Source organism: Branchiostoma floridae, chromosome 18 (genome assembly GCF_000003815.2).
Source record: "Branchiostoma floridae strain S238N-H82 chromosome 18, Bfl_VNyyK, whole genome shotgun sequence".
NCBI classification, from domain to species: domain Eukaryota; kingdom Metazoa; phylum Chordata; class Leptocardii; order Amphioxiformes; family Branchiostomatidae; genus Branchiostoma; species Branchiostoma floridae.
Genome location: NC_049996.1, coordinates 17,265,932 through 17,285,173, shown reverse-complemented (window position 1 = coordinate 17,285,173; position 19,242 = coordinate 17,265,932). Strand labels below are relative to the sequence as shown.

The 19,242-nt window shown below is 45.0% G+C and overlaps 1 protein-coding gene across 1 annotated transcript in view; it reads right to left on the bottom strand.

The window, feature by feature from the left end:
* The window catches only part of LOC118405516 (titin homolog), a 51,152-nt gene that overhangs the window by 18,571 nt on the left and 13,339 nt on the right, over nucleotides 1-19,242 (bottom strand). Inside the window, exons 12-25 of the mRNA XM_035805018.1 lie at nucleotides 17,392-17,431; nucleotides 13,964-14,098; nucleotides 13,148-13,401; nucleotides 8,846-8,997; nucleotides 7,868-8,171; nucleotides 7,457-7,568; nucleotides 6,931-7,018; nucleotides 6,517-6,706; nucleotides 5,799-5,960; nucleotides 4,735-4,995; nucleotides 3,138-4,365; nucleotides 2,382-2,443; nucleotides 1,487-1,618; nucleotides 770-893 (exon numbers count right to left, since the gene is read on the bottom strand). Of these exons, the coding sequence (XP_035660911.1) occupies nucleotides 770-893; nucleotides 1,487-1,618; nucleotides 2,382-2,443; nucleotides 3,138-4,365; nucleotides 4,735-4,995; nucleotides 5,799-5,960; nucleotides 6,517-6,706; nucleotides 6,931-7,018; nucleotides 7,457-7,568; nucleotides 7,868-8,171; nucleotides 8,846-8,997; nucleotides 13,148-13,401; nucleotides 13,964-14,098; nucleotides 17,392-17,431 (3,244 nt within the window). The remainder of the gene's footprint in view (nucleotides 1-769; nucleotides 894-1,486; nucleotides 1,619-2,381; nucleotides 2,444-3,137; nucleotides 4,366-4,734; nucleotides 4,996-5,798; nucleotides 5,961-6,516; nucleotides 6,707-6,930; nucleotides 7,019-7,456; nucleotides 7,569-7,867; nucleotides 8,172-8,845; nucleotides 8,998-13,147; nucleotides 13,402-13,963; nucleotides 14,099-17,391; nucleotides 17,432-19,242) is intronic.

The following is a 19,242-nucleotide window of genomic DNA, read 5'->3' as shown; positions in this document are numbered from 1 at the left end:
GGATATAATTACAACTCATAAAAGAAAGATCGATTGTCAGGGCTTGAAATACTTTTTTTCTGCATAGTATTACCTGTACATTGACAATTACCTGCACCAGACACATTTTACTTGGACCACTACTAGTACATTATAGGACATTTATGTATAAAACCCAGTACATGGACCAGTGCAGATTAGGTGCAGGTAGACAGGGAAAATTTACCTGCACAGCTCCAATTTTCCCTGCACTAACCTGCATATGCAGGTGGTATTTCGAGCCCTGGTTGTACCATACCTATTTTCAGCCACAGGTATGTACAGGTATGTGGTGCTCACCTGTGCTGTGCCACAGGTATGTACAGGTGTGTGGTGCTCACCTGTTCTGTGCCTCAGGTATGTACAGGTGTGTGGTGCTCACCTGTTCTGTGCCACAGGTATGTACAGGTGTGTGGTGCTCACCTGTTCTGTGCCTCAGGTATGTACAGGTGTGTGGTGCTCACCTGTTCTGTGCCACAGGTATGTACAGGTGTGTGGTGCTCACCTGTTCTGTGCCACAGGTATGTACAGGTGTGTGGTGCTCACCTGTTCTGTGCCACAGGTATGTACAGGTGTGTGGTGCTCACCTGTTCTGTGCCACAGGTATGTACAGGTGTGTGGTACTCACCTGTTCTGTGCCTCAGGTATGTACAGGTGTGTGGTGCTCACCTGTTCTGTGCCACAGGTATGTACAGGTGTGTGGTGCTCACCTGTTCTGTGCCACAGGTATGTACAGGTGTGTGGTGCTCACCTGTTCTGTGCCACAGGTATGTAGAGCGTATGTCGATCCTCCTCAGTCCTGATCTCCACCCCCAGTCTGAGCGGCCGCACCTCGCTCCCATCCTTAAACCAGAACACGGTGGGCTTGGGAAGGCCTGCAGGGTAACAACAACACTTTAGACTGAAGATACAACCAAACAACAATACATGCAGCAGAGGCATGTTTGAAAACTAGTTTTATTTGCCAAAAAGCAGTTACTCAAGCAACTGGATATGATTTTGGAAACGGTCAGCCCATTAGGTTTCTTTCGTTGGTGACACAGGGGAAAGACATTGAATGGTGCCTGAAACATCTGACCGAACCATATCCAGCTGCTTGGGTAACTGCTTTTTGCTATATCTTATTACCTGGACGTCTAACCTTCATCAACGTACAGTTTCTTTTGACATTGTTAGCTGAGAAAAATCAGGATTCAATTTTCTGAATCTAAGGCTCTTCTTGTAAAACTCCAAGTGATTATTCCCACCGAGAACTTAAGTGAGGACTAAAATTTGAGGGTGAGGCAAGCCAACTCCAGAAGATTTTCTACTGATCCATATTTCCTTCATTCAGAGATACATACTAAGGTATTGACAAGCGCAAGTTTCAAAACTAAGACTTTTTGTGAAGGGCATATGTTAAGGTGTCTTCCTATAACTGTATGATTACAGTTGAACTTTGACATGACAACGTAGTGCACTACTTGACCTGCGACCCTGCAGTCCAGTCTGACCTCTGACCCCTCCTGGACAGACAGGTTCTTGAGTGGTTCGGTGAACTCGGCTGTCTGCACCGCCAGGTTCCGCCGGCCACTGGGGAGGAACCCTTCTCTGTCTGGACCTGCGGAGGAAAAGGGAAAAAGTGGGGCAATATAAATTATTGCCATGGTGACGGCCTTATTGTTTATAAATACTGATGATTGTTGTTGATGTGTTTTAGTATTCATATTCCATCCGCCTGGCGATGAATGTTTGTAGGGCATTGCTGTCAACATAAACGGGGGTCTCTTGTGAGTGAAGAGTGACCTAATGTAAATGTTTCTTTGATGATTTTACAAATGAGGCCGTCATTTGCATAAATTATATCAGTTGATCATCTTCTCTAGCTACATAAAAATATGCTCAAAGGAGGAAAAGGGAAAAACTCCTGACATAACAGGTATTCTGATCAAGCAGAACAAAGACACACAAAAATTTTCAGTAATATCCTTGGTTTACTTACTTTGATCATACCAAGCTTCTAATAGTAGTAGTACATAGAAGTGTTTGCATCTTTTTGTGTGTCATCCCAAAAAATAGCATTAAAAGTAAAAAAAAAAGCCATGGATGCAAACACAGAAATGGTGACAAGTCATAGAACTGAAAAAAGGATGTTCAATATGAACTGATCAAGCGCTAGATAGATAAATGATGGATGGAAGGATGAAGTAATAAATGAAATGATTCATTAAATAATTTCTTGATTTCTATGCCAATAATTATTTCTTTAACAAAGTCATGCTCCCCAAACCCATCATTGAATATCAATACTGATGATATTTTGATACTTTGATAAGTAAAGCTGATAAATACATGCAAGCGAAAATAAAACAATCCTGACATACCTGCCAGAGGTCTGGGCAGGTGGAGTTTCCCTGGCTTTGTCGCGTCCTCTGTCGGCTCAGGGCTGAAGTGCAGAAAACAAGGACCACGTCAACTCGCTAGTTTTGGCGATTTGTATGCTCCAAATATGCTCAAATCTGCACAGAAAATTCTTCTAACTTAGAGTTAATAACATATAAACTACAGAAGGCTACAGTCTATGAACTGACCTACTTTTAATAGAACTCCGAACTTCGCAACCACGCCCCCCTCCCCACCGAACAACAACAACAACAAGAAAACTCCGAAAACAGTTTAAAATGGCCGTTCCCCAGCCAGTGGTTTCTAAACGATACTTATGGGACTTCCATGGACCGAAACAAGCACCTTCAGATTCCCTGTATCGCACGGAAGGCGGTAAATTGGACAAATCTGCACCACGATCATGACTGTCGTCTGCTACTTCGTGCCTCGTCGAAAACAAAGATGGCGGATTTCCCGCACAGCATGATGGGTAATGTTGGCGGGAAATTTGAAAATCCTTGCCGTGTGCACGTTTTGGGACCAAAGCGGTTTTGAAAAAAATTCATTTCTGTTCGCCTGTTCGCTTGTTTTTACTTGTATTCATTCCTTTTCTTTCTTCTTTTTCCCATTCTTAAACGAAATAGAAAAGGGGGTTTAAGGAAACCAAGGAAGCAAGCTAAATACTTTTGCCTGTCTACTTTACTCAAATCTCAAGAAGATTTAACAAGACCAAGGAGGTTAAAAAGAAGACTTACCTTTCAGAAGGTTCCTCATCTGGCGTCTCGTACTCAGAGCTGGAAGGTCTGGAATGTCCTCCGAAACTTAACCTCGGCGGAACTCTAAGAAAATGGAACTCCGGATCCTTCGCCAAATCCGGTCCTTTCTCCAAGTCCGGCTCCTCTTCTACCGTCTCGAACTCGTCTAGAACTATGGAAGGACTTGGAGACGCTCCCCCACTGGAAGTCCTTGACCTTCGACCTCCCGTTTTGCTCTCGGAGACCTCCACCTCTAGGGACGGAGTCGGCGAGATCCCGCGAGAGCTCGCCGCGCTGGAGGGCCGAGATCTTGGAATGATTTCGATTTCTATGGAGGGTGTTGGCGACATGGCGCGTGAACTGGCGGAACTGGAGGCCCGCGATCTTCTGCCTCCGGTCTTACTCTCCGAAACTTCTATCTCTATGGAAGGGGTGGGAGAAATGCCGCGAGACCCGCTTCTACTGGAGCCAGCTGACCGCCGGCCTCCTGCAACTGCAACACCAATAGTCGGCACTGGGGGCGCTTCTGACGGGCTCGTAGTTCTACTGAGGCCGTGCATGGGGCTCAGAAAGCCGTCTTTAATGATCGGCGTGCTTGTAACCATATTTTCTAACAAGGGTAGGATGGTCGGAGACAGAGAACCCCTCCTGCTAGCCTCCTTAGACCTCCTCCCACCAGTTATAGACTCCTGGACTTCTATCCCCACCACAGGCTTGGGCGAGCGTCTGTGCCCGGGACTGTTGGTCCTACTCAGGGCCTGCATGGTCGCCTCCACGTCTTGAGTCACCGGCTGAGGAGAGCGCCTCCGTCTTACCGGGCTGGGGCTCCTGCTGAGCTTCCTGCTGCGTCTTCTCAGCTTCGGTGACCTCTGCGGGGAGGTCATGGTCGAGTCCGAGCTGCTGGAGTCCAGTTCTTGAAGACTCCTTCTCATGAGTCTTGGGGAGAACTGCTTGGGGGAGGGGCTGGGGCTGCGACTGGACTTACTGCTGCTTCTTCGTCTTGTCTTGGGGGAGAGATGCTTCTTAAATGGCGGGCTAGAACTGGTGCTGTATCTTCTCCTGAGTCTTGGAGAAATCTGTTTCGGAGAAGGACTGTCTAAACCGGATCTGCTACTTTTTCTTTTCACCAGCCTTCTTTCGTCTAGATCGGAGAAGGCTTTCGGCGAGAGGCGATGTCGTGACTTCGGACTGGCGCTCCTGCTGGACTTGGTACTGCCCTTACCTTTACCTGCAAGGGACAGAATATGTACATTTTGTAAAAATATAAACCATGTACAAAACGAAGTACTTTTTGTTTTAGATACTTACTGTCCACAGATATGCGCACATCTCTCGCACGTGCCATTCCACTAGACTTCAAATATGCTCGTTTGACAAAGGAAGAAATATTCATGCATATTATGTCGTCTACAATGTAATAAGAAAGCTCTGTTTAATTTGTTTATGGACACATGTTTTCAAAAGAGGGAAGAGACTCTGTAAATCTAGATGGAAAACAACGTAACCTCTCAACATTTCTACTTTAGTTACCTTACTAGCACTAAATGCATTTAGTCGATGTTGGGCATGTAATAAAGACCATTGTCATTGCCATTACCTAGCACACCCAGCGTGTCCGTGGACACCACGGAGTCAGAGGTATCTCGATACCCGAGCGGGGAGAGTCTCCGGTCCTGCTCGGACGGGCTGGGGCTGGTTTTGCGGATGACCAGCTGGGTGTTGAGGGAGGCGGCGGAGGAGACTGAGTCGGGGCGGGACAGGGAGCTGCTGTCGGTCGGCTCCTGCACGGACACGAACGGGCCGGTCTCCAGGATCACCGGGAAGATCAGCTCGTCAGCGGCGTCACTGTCCTGGGCGGCTGGCGGGAAAAACAGATTATAAAATCAACTTTTGTCACTTTTAGGCCGCAAGGAATCAACCATACTTTAGTTTTAGTTTATTATGATCCACATTTAGCCTCCTCAGAGGCTATTCTTCCTGTGGTCACTACTTGGTTTCTTACGAAAGTGCTTCAAAATACCACTGACAAATTCAGTATTTGGACTCATCTATGACGCTGTCTGATTTTTGTGATAAGAAAGATAGATCTAGTTGATTCTTTTGCGTGAGAGGTTTGACACTTGCATTTGAGGATAACCCCTGAAACCTGCTTATACACAGGGCCGCCGGCTTTACGCCATCATCCAAAATGACGAGTGAAATCCCTTACATGTCCGAGCTGAGGTCTAGCATAGATAATATGATGTAAATTTCACATCAAATACTACATATGTACTTGAGATCTTAATCTTAACTTCATCTGTGTTGGTAGAAGTCATTCTCAATAAAGTTAAACACGAAATTGGACTTTTCGACTAATCGACGCCGGCCTTTGTCAAGCAATGGACAATCTAATACTTCTATGATCCACTGCTCACTGAGTCACGTGTGCTATCTACATAACGTGGCATCACAGAAGCAGTGTATTGTCCATTCCTTACAACTGACAAAGACTGGACTTGAGCAGTCAAATTTATTGCGTTGGAAGTAACAGTCTAAGTTTATTCAGAACATCCTCCTAACGACCGGTCCCCAACGGCATTAGCCTATAGGCTGAGTCAGCTAGCCGTTGGGGACCGGGCTTAGGAGGATGATTCAGAAGTACTTGAGTTTTTCACACACCTGATGAGTCCATGGAGGCCTCGTACCCCGTCTCCACCACGGTAACGGGCGCGATGGTGGGGAGGGGGGTCCGCCGGGGCGACAAAGGGTGGAATGCAGAGATGGGAGACCGCCGCATGGTGGCGCCCTCCTCCGTGTCCGTGTCGTCTCTGCCGTCAGACGCTAGATGGACGCACAAATTAAAAAAAAATTAATAACTTTTACTTTAACTTTACTCAGGTTGTGACAAATACAATCTTTATATTTATCATATTCCAACTTATCTATTCTCTGATCTATTTGTTGCATGGATGTATCATTATGAGTTCTTAATGCTTCTTAAAGAAATCTTAAACGAACTATTGAGTAATGCTAGTGACTCCTTTGCTATTGGTTTGTCAGTTAAAAAACAGCTAGCGTTAAACTGAACTGTAAGTGATAGAAAACAAGAATTTTGCCAAAAAGCAATAGCAACTGGATATTATTTTGGAAACGTTTCAGTTTACATCCGCTACCTTTCGTCATCTGAAACGTCTGACAGTTTCCAAAATGATATCCAGTTGCTTGAGCCTTTTTTCAACCTCCTTGGCGTGTTTTATTACCTGGATGTCTAACCTTCATCGACGTAAGAATTGACTGACTTAACGTGAATAATTACAAAATGCCTCCCATATATAAAATGGAGAATGAGATTGCTTTGACATGAAACAGTGAAGTGACTTGTCCCGGCCCGTCTTACCGAGCTCAACAATCAGTTCCGCACTACAGACGGCCGCGCCTGCGCAGTTCGTGGCCTTGCAGACGTACTCTGCGTCATCGTCGTCATCCACTTTGAGGACGAGCAGTGCGCATGTGCCGTCCGCGTCATGGATGGTGACGTACTTGCTGCTGTTGGCGGAGATTGGTTGGCCGTTCTTGTACCACGTGACCTGCAAACGTTATAAGATTTCGTAGCACAGTCATGATCTTTAATTGTACACTTGACGTGAATAAAAGTGTTGCGGCTACATTTTTAATTAGCACAAAACAGAGAATAGGAACAAATATGATTATGGCGCGTTTTAAGAAATGTTAGTGTCTAGCGCTTCTAGAACTCTTATCTTATACCACGAAAGTAAGTAAACATCTCTGGCGGACGAGTCCAAGTTCTGACCTGAGGAGGGGGTTTCCCGGTGACCTTGCACCTGAACTTGGCCCTGCCGCCTTCCCGCGCCTCCGTGTCCGTGATCTTCCTCTCAAACCTGGGCACAGCGTTAGACACAACACTTATGTCAGCAAAACCTTACTACCACAACCGCACACTTCTGTTAACTGCACTGAATTCCAAAAGCCCGTGGTGGTGCAGTCCAGCTTGATAACTTCGTTTTGTTGCACCATCCGGATAATTGCACGAAATACGCTGGCAGATCTTGATGTAGCATCACGTTTGTCTGTTATTTGTGCACAGCTGTTGCTGATGATGAGCAGATAATGAGCTAGGTCAATGAGCTGTAAAGATGACAGTGAACTTTGCAACGATTGTTTCCACATGCTATATAATACGGCAAAACCTTGCGGAGCATCTTCCCTTTATATGTTATCTGGTACGTCTTTTTGCCATTCAATAGTTGCAGCAGATTGCACCAAGAAGCTTTTATCGATGATGAAAGCTCCTTGATTGTACACAACAGAGTCCTCACCTGGGCAGCTTGGCGTCCACCGGGTCTATCTCCTGCGCGGAGAGAGAAGCGGCCTGCATGCGGCTCAGCACGCGCGTGATGTCCGTGTCAAACGCGTTCGGCATCGTGGAACCTGATGGAAACAAACAATAAGTAAACAAAATGGAACTCCATACAACTTGCAATAGGCTTTGTAAACAAACAAAAAGTAACAACAAGTAAAGAAAATGGAACTCACAAGTCTTGCACTCACAATTTTCTATCAATACAGTTGCATGTCTGTCGAAAATCACAAGGGGGTGACAATACTAAGTGCACAGACAAATACAAATGTCCCTGAATCGGTGAAACGAAGTGGTTTCTGTTTTTGAAGTCTTATCAACTTTGTAACATCGTTTCTCAACCCGCAATGTCTAAGAAAACTCGGTTCACCTTGAGGTTTGACCTTCAGCCGACCCGACGTCTTAGCCTTGCCAGCCTCGTTCTTAGCCACGCAGGCAAACTCTCCCTCATCCTCTCTCGTTACCATGGGAACCACCAATGAGCAGCCGCCGTGCGAGTCTCTCTCCATGACGTACTTCCGGGCGTGCGTGACGTCACGTCCGTCCTTGCGCCAGGAGACGGCGGGGTCCGGGAGGCCCGACACCGTGCAGCGGAAGCGCGCCTCTCGGCCCTCCTCGGCTTCCTGGTCCGACAAGTTCCGCTCGAACAGCGGCGCCTCCTGCTCCTGGGCATCCTGGAAAGGACGGGTTTATATTAAACAAGAGCTATCTACCAGTAAAAAATCACGACCATAACATGTTCAGAACTCGAGATAGCAAACCCAAAAGTTCCGCTGCATTACCATAACAACACTATAAGGGGCCCAAAATATAATCGTTTCAACAAGATGTCATCAAGACCTATCCACGTATCAAATATCAAGACAATCCATCTTTCTGGAGTTATGCTGGTCAACTTCATACACACACACACAACGCACACACACACAAACGCTACCGAAAACATAACTTTCTAGAGAAGGTAAGAATTTTACTTCACATTGGGCTAGATATGCGTTACAACTAAGTCGATGCTATTAAAACATATCAAACTTCCTGGCACGTTTGACCAATTGCTGACGTCACGTATCCACAAGATCGAACGTTAATAAGATCACGTGTTAAGTTCTGGATTGATTGGAAGTAAGTTTAGCATTGTGCTAATTATTAAACCGTTACAGAAATACGAATCTGCTAGCGACTTTGGTGGACCCTTAGAGATTGGGCCGGATAGAAAAGAAAGGAAACCGAAAAGAAAACGCTTAATGTTGAATTGTTTCGTTCTTCTTCTAAAAGATGAACTAAATCACCTCTGTCACTTGACTTACTGATAATGTGACGTCATTAGTGAGTCAAAGTTTTCTCTCACCTGTCTCCTCAGCAGTGGATGCCCCCTGGTGATGATCTTGCGCAGCACACCGAACGGCGTTTTCTTCACTTCCGTTTCCGGTTTGTCGGTGACGTCACCAAAGGTTCGGAACGCCGAACGGGGCGACTCTGACGTCATGACAGGAGGTGGGTCTGCGCATGCGTGGGGTACAATAATGAATTACTTTATTGACAGACTGGTACTTGAATATACAAAAATATCATTTCAGTCGAACACAAGTTAATTTCAGGCAATACAAAAATGTCATTGCCGAATGGAAACACATTCATAAATGATATAGAATCTGAAGATATGATAAGATATATCAAAATTGATTGTTGCATAAATACACGTTTCAGTTCTTGACATGTATTGTCTTCTACATGCAGAATATAATACATTGTATCGACCTTCTATTTGTATATATTATGTACTATGTAATGCAGTTATACTTTGGGGGCATAACATACTGTGTAAGTGTGGATGTTATGTATCGTATTTATGAAATAAAGCTAGAGGAATACTTCTACAAGTAACAAATACCCAGGAATAAAAGCAGTGCCCAAAGGGTGTGCTATTGTATACGGATATCAGTTATGCAGTTCCCACGTCGCTATTGCCTACTGCTGTGTTTCTACACAGCTACATCAGGTAATGAGGACTACCCTGTCAATCATCCCACCCGCCGTCGGTACTTCACACAGTAATGAACAATCAGGAGTTCTTACAACAAGCTGCGCATCTGCAAGCAGATGTTGGGAGGAAGACGGCAAAGATTTCTAGCACCTCTCTGTTTTCTTTGTCATAAGTTGGAGGTAGAATGTTACGATCTTTCCTCCCAACATCTGCTTGGAGATAAAAAAAACTACGCATAGTAGCAAGACAATGAAATATGGGATACGACCAACCAAGAAAACGTCAAAACTCAAGACGTCTTAACTCCGTTCCAAGGTCCTGAGACATGTCTTCCCGACTCCTTATACCTACCTTGACGCCAGGTGAGGTAAGACGACCTGACCACACACGTGAAACCATGTTGCAACACAAAAACACTCTCACAAGTTAAACCAACTGAAGTGTGGGTAAACAAACCCCCACACTAACAAGTTAGCCTCGACTCCAGGCTTCTGCCAGGCCACATGGTTGTGCCGTTTGTTATTGTTGTGTGCGTTCTTTTTCTGATTGTCTGTTTGACGTGTTCTGATTTCTTCAGTTTTTATTAGTCTCTTTTAGATTCCACAGGTCGCTATTAAAAAACGTAAAAGTTGGTTGAACAGACTGAATAATGTGACCGTGAAGGAACAATTTTCCGTGGGTTGCAAATGGTTCTAACTTATAACTCTATGGCCAGCGAATTCTTCTGGCATATCATTTTCAGTCTATTAGGTCTATTTTTCCAACAACCAATTGAGAGTGTACTTTTACAGCACGTTTCTTTTCCAAGACGTACCCTTAAAAATACGATAGCAGTAAGAAACAGCACAGAAAATACTCATGAGAAGAAGAGCCGAGAAAAGTCTGAGAAAGAATACATCAGAGAACCTTAGAAGACACTGAAGCCTGAAGAAAGATTCCCTGGTTGCTACAACGGAGGATTGGAGGAAAAGGAGAGCCAAGTTTTTGGGGGTGATCTAGACCGAGTGATTTGGTGAATTACCAAAACAACGGTTGTATGAAAACAAAGCCTTTTCCGCAGGCTGGTACCGAGGCTCTACTGTAGTGTAGAACGCAGTAAGTGTGCGTACAGACTGTACAAGGTTCAAGTGGGTCATTTCTGGTCACCTCAGCGCGAAAACAAACCGTCTCCCGGCTGGGGTGGAGAGGGAAGGGGGTGTACTGATAACGTCGTGGAAAAATACACAGGTATGATGTCTGAAGGCGTGTCTGTGTGATAACGGTTGTGAGAACTGTGTATGCGGGCGGCGGCGTCAGGTGTTCTGACGTCGGGACGTCACGACGTTCACGGCACGGCGGCGTACAGGTGTGAAAGAACGACAGGTGGACAAACATGGCTGAAGGGTGCTTGACCTTGGTACACTCAGAGGTCATTCTTGAGTGGGTAGGTAAACACACGGTTTTTTTTTACAAAGGGTGGCAGGCGACTTTTCTCGTTCACTCTCCGTCTCTTTTTTTTCCCTTCGTTGTTCCTTGCCTGATTTTCACAGTCGAATGGACAGGAATATGTCATCGAAATACTCATAAGTTGATACGTTTTATATTTGTCTTCGACCTCCGCTCTATAAAAAGGACTGGCAATCCTTTTACGGCTTGTAAACATCATAAACACTCAGCTTGTTTCCATTCAAACACTTTTCCATCAAGTAATTTTAATACAGCCTGCAACAAGCACACCGGAGGCCAAACACTTAGCAATTGTTTTGCTAGATGCGCCGAAGATTTAATACTAAAAAAAAAGAAGAAAATATGCATGTTGCTGTGGCATGGCACATTTGTTACCATCACAAGCGCTCTTGTAACAGTTGATAAATAAAAATTTGGGACAATTTTCAACCGGGAAGTAAGACAATATACCAAATAAACCAAATCCTGAAATATGCCATTGTTTTGACAGCAGACCCACAAAATATGTGTAAGGATTGTGCGCTGTGTTAGATGTAATAGGCCTTTTAAAGATCACGTAATCTGTATCTCTGTTATATACGTTGTCTGACCCTTACCTCTTCCCTCATGACCTCAATGAAAAGTTGCCTACAGGCCGATTTGACCTACTAATGAATGAAGAAAGCTCAAACAAGACCACAACTTGACAAAAGATACAAAAAACGGACCTTATTCTGCAGTGCCAAGGTCACCCAACAGGAGGCCCAAAGTCAACATGTAGCACCCGGTGTTCCTAGCACCCACATACCAAATATCATTACAATCCACTTAGATGTTACCAAGATATAACCCCAAACAATACCTCCACTATCACGGAGGTAATAGACCGTTGCCAGAACAGCACGGAGTTTAAACCCTCCCGTGTTGACCTGCGCTGTTGTGTACGTGACTCTGGTTGTTTACACAGTCTGGCTGCGATCTTCACACGCTCTTGTTGACAAACAAATATTGGCGTACACAATTCGATCGCCATTTCCAGGAATTCCAGTCTTACGGCTATTTTCGATCCTCGCACGTTTCAAGCATTTAAAATGTTATTTTTTTGCTGATTCTGAAGTTACAATTATCTTTATACAGCTTAGTGACAGGACGGTTCCTTCACATATGTTTTGCCTCAGAGTCAAATTCCTGAAAAAATGTTTATTTGCAGCTTTTTGTCTAATTTCTCGATCTGTTCAGGAAAGTGATGAGCATATTTGGACTTATTTGTTGAGTTGCAACAGACACATGTGAGTTATATTTCTGCATCTACAGTAGCTGATATGACAGAGGGTGATCTCGTTATACATGTATCTATGCTTTTTTTTCGGAAAGGGTCTCGCGGGCAACACACTCGAATGTCGTCCCTTTACATCGGCTTATATTGCAATTGGACTACTCGACAAAGCAATGTCTCAGAAATTGTAGTAAAATGGTGATGATCTCTTGTTGCTGCTTGTCCTCTAGATTTATCTCAACAAAAGGACATTTTTCTTTTACATTCCAACCCGACTCTGTTGTGGTGCTGATTGGTCGCAAAGTGAAAGCACACTTTTCGGACGTTCTGAATCCATTTATAAATATGACATTTCTAAACTCATCAGACACAGGAACTGGTCTTTACGGTGTTGTTCCGGGGGAACATTTGGCGTCCTTTCTCGTCAACTTTTCTGCCCTGGAATTCCCGGGAAAATGTTTGTCTCCCTGTTCGGTATTTTAACTACGTCATAACGTGACGTCATCAGGAAATGAGAAGCGGAACCCACTTGAGTGACAGGTCTGAGTGACACAGCTGCGGGAATGTCTGAGAAGCAGCGTGTACCCAAGAGTCAAGAACGTTCGTCTTAGATGCAATTTTGACCTGTAAATCATGAACTATGACCTTTGACATGAACTCAAGGTGCTGTCAAAGACACTGCCAAAACTGACCTTGATTAATCAATACAAGGTTCGATCGTACCGCAGACTGCTGGTCTTGACTTTGGTGAGTGACCTCTGCCCTTTCACCGCATGGCTGACCTAGGTTACCTTTAAGCTATATTGACATTCACCTGTTGACCTTGGCGTCATTTTCTACTGAAGTTCACCTTCTAACACTGCGGTCACCTGATGTTGAATTTCCCTTTCAACGCTCATGTTGACCATCACTCTCTAACCCTTGTCTGATTAATATTTTTGCCCCATGACCCTGAGTGACCTTACCTTTGACCTGCAGGATGACCTGCGTGGTTTCCCGCCCGCTGGGGTTGGAGGCCTTACCTTTGACCTGCAGGATGACCTGTGTTATTTCCCGCCCGCTGGGGTTGGTGAGCTTACCTTTGACCTTTAGGGTGACCTGTGTGGTTTCCCGCCCGCTGGGGTTGGTGGCCACACACAGATACTCCCCCGCGTCACGCGGCTCCACTCTGCGCAGTCTCAGACAGCACACATGGTCACGTGACAGCACACGGTACTTCCTGCAGGAGGAAGGTCAAAGTGGCAACATTAAAGTTACAGGAGAATTTGAAAATGTTTAAACATGAAATATGATCTGTGTTGGTAAGATTTGCTGTATTCGGAACAGCATTTCCTTGTAAGAGGAGTGAAGCATGCTGTGTGCACCAGGGTTCACCGCCCTCGAGCAGAGACGGGGGGCGACACAGGTTATCTCGCACTTACGACCCGTTGCTGCAGTCACGTGGCTTAACGTCCCGCTGCACTGCAGTTATGTGTGTACAGAACTTGGTGCCCATATTATTTGCCAATCTGGTGAGCCGAAATCTGATGACATGAGATGGTCCACTAAAGACGTTTTCGTGACGTCTCCTCAAGAATATTTCAGATACCACCAGGACTAACTAAAGATTACAGTAACATGTGGTAGAAAACTACAGGTGTTCTGACAACTCACCTGTCCGTGTGTAGTTTCTGCAGGTGCCGGTGCCAGGATACGTGCGGTTTGGGCACACCTGTCCGTGTGTAGTTAGTGTGCTCACCTGTCCGTGTGTAGTTAGTGTGAGGTAACAGGTGTGTTCTTACCTGTCCGTGTGTAGTTTCTGCAGGTGCCGGTGCCAGGACACGTGCGGTTTGGGCACACCTGTCACCAGTACCGTGATGGACCCCGTCCGGCCCAGGTACGCCTCACAACTCTCCACAACAACGCTGGGGGTGGAGCTGTGCGGAGAAAATATGACTCAGTTATTTCGTTATCAACCCAGAATAGAGCTGTTAAAAATAGTTATTTTTCCCGAAAATTATACTTCTCATATTTTATCTTTACTTTATCTTGTCTATCGTCAAGAAGAAATCGTTGCCATCGTTATACCGGCTGTACAGATACAGAAGCTGGTGTGTTACACCGAAGGGCATTTAGACTGGATATACAGAGACAGACATTGAATGTACATCATTGAGAACAAAAAGTTAATTTTCATGTCGTGTTCGTTCGTTCGCTTTTGTACCTTTCAACGCCTCTATGTCTCTATTCAGCCCTCCGTTTCCAATTCTCTCAATCTTGTCTTCGCTCCGTTTGCATTATAGTTATTTCAGATACTTAAGCAAACAGATTTGAAAGAAGTATTATGTTTTGAAGGAATTGGCCAATGGTAAAGTTGAGGCAAAGGACTCATTAGAACCCCTATATAGAATGTAGCCCCTCTCGTCTACAGCAGTACAATGACTGGTTCCCGCACACACGCGCAGATGTTAGTTCTAACTCGAGAGGCTCCAGTGTGCCGTCTGAAGTGGTTTTTATGTGAGTTTAATTGGCGCGACGCGCCGGGCCACGTGTGGGGTTACGGGGGTTCAGATGCAGGCAATTTTAGCTGAAACCATCTTCTGTTTCTTTACGCCTGCAATGAGGTTCTCAACGAAGTGCTGTAGTTGTTCTGTTGTTCGCAGCTGTATCTAACGGTCATAACTAACCTTTGCACGTCTACCTGTTAACGTGTTAGGATGCCCTTACTGTCATAATATACTTCGCGGTAACGAGCTTTTCTCTACAATACAATTAAAAAAAAAAAGAAACGGATTTTAGTTCCCGATGATGGCAACCAGTTTTCCCCTCCCCAGCGCTACTGTAGAAAACCAGGCCCAGGTTCCCGCAGGTTTACAGCGCGGGTAAGGAGGTAATAACGCCGTGTTTGTGTGTCTGGGACCGCCGGTCTGTTACCATGACCCAGTTCCTCACATCTCCTAGTCTGTACCAGACTCCATAGGCAGCTAGAAAAAACGTAGAAATGGAACAAATAGAGGTCCTGGAGTAAGTCGGCCAGAGGAATGCAGCCGCGACAGCGCGCTACCTGTTCCCTAGTCGGCTGTACTTCTCTGCCCGGCTTACTCGTCTATTTGTTCCATTTCTAGTTATTTCCAGCGACTTATGGAGTCTGGTAGAGACTACACATCTCTGGCGATCGGATAAAATGGAGTCTCCAAGTAGATATATATTAGAATCCTGTGCTGTCTCCGGGTGTCTTATTTGTATTTTTGCAACATTTAGCACGCCCCCGTCTTTAGGAAGGGACGTCAAACCTAGGTCCCGTGTTCGAGGAGGTGCCTCAAGGACGTTATGTTAGGGGACGCCCCCCCCCCCCCCGTAAAACATACCCTGCTACTGAAAAAGCATGGAAACTTGATGACCTATGTGGAAACTAGGCACTGGATGAACGTACCGCTCCTAGCGGGAGACTAGTCGAAAGAAAACGCGCACCGTCAGAGGGAGCCGACTCTGAACACCATAAAAACCGTAAAATAGCCACAAAATAACTCCGGCAGGGTGATCTGGTCAGACATTACACTAAACCGTCCTGCGGTGGGAGTTAAGAGACGGGGAGAGTCGCTAAGTTCAGGGAGGAGCCAAAAAAAGGCGTTGTCAACGAGATCGTTTGTTTTTAACTTTGTATGCAAACTTTCGATTCGGATATCTAGTACTTGAAAAGTGGAGAATCACATGTAGCTAAACGAAGATATTACTGAAATGCAACAAAAACAAGATCAGTTAAGCTATCTACATGTACATACCAAAACTGTTGACAATGAGTCAACCCATCCTTGAGTTGTTTTCTCTACAGTTAAAAAAACGATACCACTTACTCTCCCTTCCAAGAGACGTGTACCGACTTAATATGATGTCCATAGCATGTACAGAACACAAACCTGCTGCAGTACCTCAGAAACACGACAGGAGGTCCATTATCGACTTGACCTTCGTTTTCCCGATCCCTACCCACCTGACAAAATGGCATGCGAATCTAGCCACAGTTTCTCAAAGGATGCCGTCCACAGACAGACAAGCAGACACACAGACAGACAGACAGACAGACAGACAGACAGAAACACAGACAGACAGACATCTACCAAAACAGAACCTTCTCCGCTAAGGTAACGATGAGTTCAGTCACAGAATGTGAAACTACAGTTCCACTGCGTTCATTAACGACTTACGACGTACCTACGCATGGTTATAACGGGGCACACCAGCACCAACCTTCATGGTTTATTTGTTTTTCAATTTTCATTAATTGTCATTTAATGATTCATCCCAGTTTAGGCAGTTCGACAGTGTTTCAGCCGCGACAGCTTGTACCATAATCACCCCAACTGCGGTTTACGTACAACGACGTCATTCCGTTGATACATTATACCCGGAGGACATGTTTTAGATCTTCCAAAAGTCGCAGTGCTTTGTTCCTGCGAATGCTGCGCGTCTATGGCCGGCTACATGCCTGTATTCATGTATGTGTGACCGCCGCGGGCTTTTAGATGGCGTGTTTGGCCGTGAAGCTGATAGGATTTAACTTAAACACATCCAGACTGGTCAAACACACGGACCCTACACTACAACATGGACCGGGATCCTCAGGGGGTGGGTAAACACCAGAAACAGGCACAAATTGGAGAAAATAGCTTCACAGCGACCAGGAAGGATCCGACTGATATCGTAGGCCAGATTCCATCGCCAACTATACACCATATCCCTGCTACATTGTGCCAAATGGTAAAATATCAACCCAAACATCAGTGAAGTCTGACAGAGCTAGTCCAACACAGAGCGTACTGCTCTATAGATGTACGTAGTCTAAACGGCCTGCCCACTTTTGTCTTAACAAGAAGGCCACGAAGAAGCTTTTATCTCCTTTTTCCGTTACGACAAGTATTCCCCAGCAAATTGGCTTCGTTCTTTAGACAGTCCTATAAAATGCAGCTGTACTGTGACATGAAAAGGTTCTTGTAGATAAAGAGATGGCTTTGATGGTTGGCTCTGTCATGTTTAAGATGTAACGCCGCTGAAAATCCTACCACAAACATTTATCGTGCAATAATTTGGTCGTGCTTTATATATAACGTGTAACGGTAGTCATCACTATGTGCGTACACATTCACACACAGGAACCGTCGTGTCAGAAATGTGGCGGGAATGGACAACATGACTTAAGACTGGTGTAAGATGGAGAGATGACATTCCTTACCTTCCACCGCTGTCTTCAAGACGATCCTCCGCACCAAGAACTGGAAGAGAAAGGGGAGAAGCGTCAGAGGGGACGATCCGTTAACAACGGTGGACGGGGGTTGCGATGGTTTGGCGTTGAGGTTGGGGGCAACTTGTTACATCTGTTTTGTCTGATTGATATTTTATGGCGCTGGTCGTTGACGTAAAAAAAAAACTTTGAAGGACTGTTTTGGCTTTCAGATTGTTTTTTTTTCGTTAGAAATGTTAACTCGGGAATTATTGCGGGAAAATGAAAGTCAAACGTCACTTTCTTTTTCTACGCGAATGGTTCTGAGACGAAGGAAGCTGTCCTGTCTGATTTATAGTGAACTACAATATCTGACAGCTTTACGGTAGTCCAAGGCCTTCTCTGACATTGATATAACTGTAGTTTTATTGCTGTGTTCCTCCATATCTAGTTATAAACTGTGGATAAGTGAATGCATTAAACTTTTCTCACTGTCTCAATTCAAACATACCGCTGTCTCATCATGTATCTTAGACAATGTGGCTCCGTTACGATCCATGTCTGTGGTCAAGCCCACTGGGTTCAACCTTCTCTTCACGGTATGTATGTTGGGTTCTTTTTATGTCTATTCTGAGACGATCGTTCAAGATCAAAACATGTACAAGAAAAATAACATGTACAGTGTTAAAAAAGACCCGTAATTCACTCAGAGGCGTAGTTCCAATCCTTTAAATTGTTTTTGTAAAGTAAACAAATTTGTATGCGTTTTGCGTGGTATTTCCCTCGTGTGTACTCGACTGGATGACAGTAGTAGAAGTACTAGTACACAAGAAAATGTCCGTCTGTATGAAAATATTTGCTGTTTTGTCCCCCCACCCTCTCCCCTAACCGTGTGGATCTCCCCGTGCCCCCCTAAGCCAATATTGGCGGGGAATTTTCGCGGGTGGGTGCGGGGCAAACTGCGCGGTCCCGGGACAGACATGCCCGGCCGTGCCGCTGGGAAGGTAAACTTCGCACCGAGATGCCGCGGGCATAAACCGTTCTCAAACATAACGGCGGGTTGGGGTTGTCTCCATAGGACTGACTACGGTGAAGAATACTGAAATTTAGGGTTGTCTCCGCCGGACTAGTTAAACTTAAGCCCGACGAAAAACACTAAAATCTAGAAAAATTAAAAAGTAAACTTTGCACCGACCTGCCAAGGGCACCGTACTCAAACATAACGGAGGGTTGGGTTGTCACGGTGAAAAATACTGAAATTTAGGGTTGTCTCCGCCGGGGTAGCTAAGCTCGATGAAAAATGCTAAAATCTAGCAAAATATGCCAAGGAAAATGAATTTCCGAAACACCTTTAAAGTTAGTAAATTTTGGGGGTCACTGAAGCTGCTGTGCGTTGGCCGAGCGAGTTGACCGAGCGAGTTGACCGAGCGCTCAACGAATTTCATCAATCTTTTTACGCTTTGTGTGTTTTGTCGTTTTTATGATATTATTAAGTCAAAGTCAATCGTCAAGTCAAGCGCAACACAAATTCAATTTATACCGCAGTGAATGAGGAAGATTCGGCAAACGTTAATCAATAATAAGATGTTCAAAATATATGTCCTACGTTAAACTACAAAACTTGTATTTTGTATTTCAGACCTAAGGCAGTTTTTGATTGAAACTCATCGCTGTACATGTTTCAAGCGCAAAACTCCTGTTTTATTTCTTTCACTCTCAACGGTCCAGTTTACGGGTAAACAAAAATAGCAAGAACCCAAACCAATCCTCACCTTCTCAGGGGATGATTACTAAACAAAATCAACCATTTCCTCTACCTCGCACTCATTTAAACTGCCTGTTTTATGTTACAAAACGCGAAAA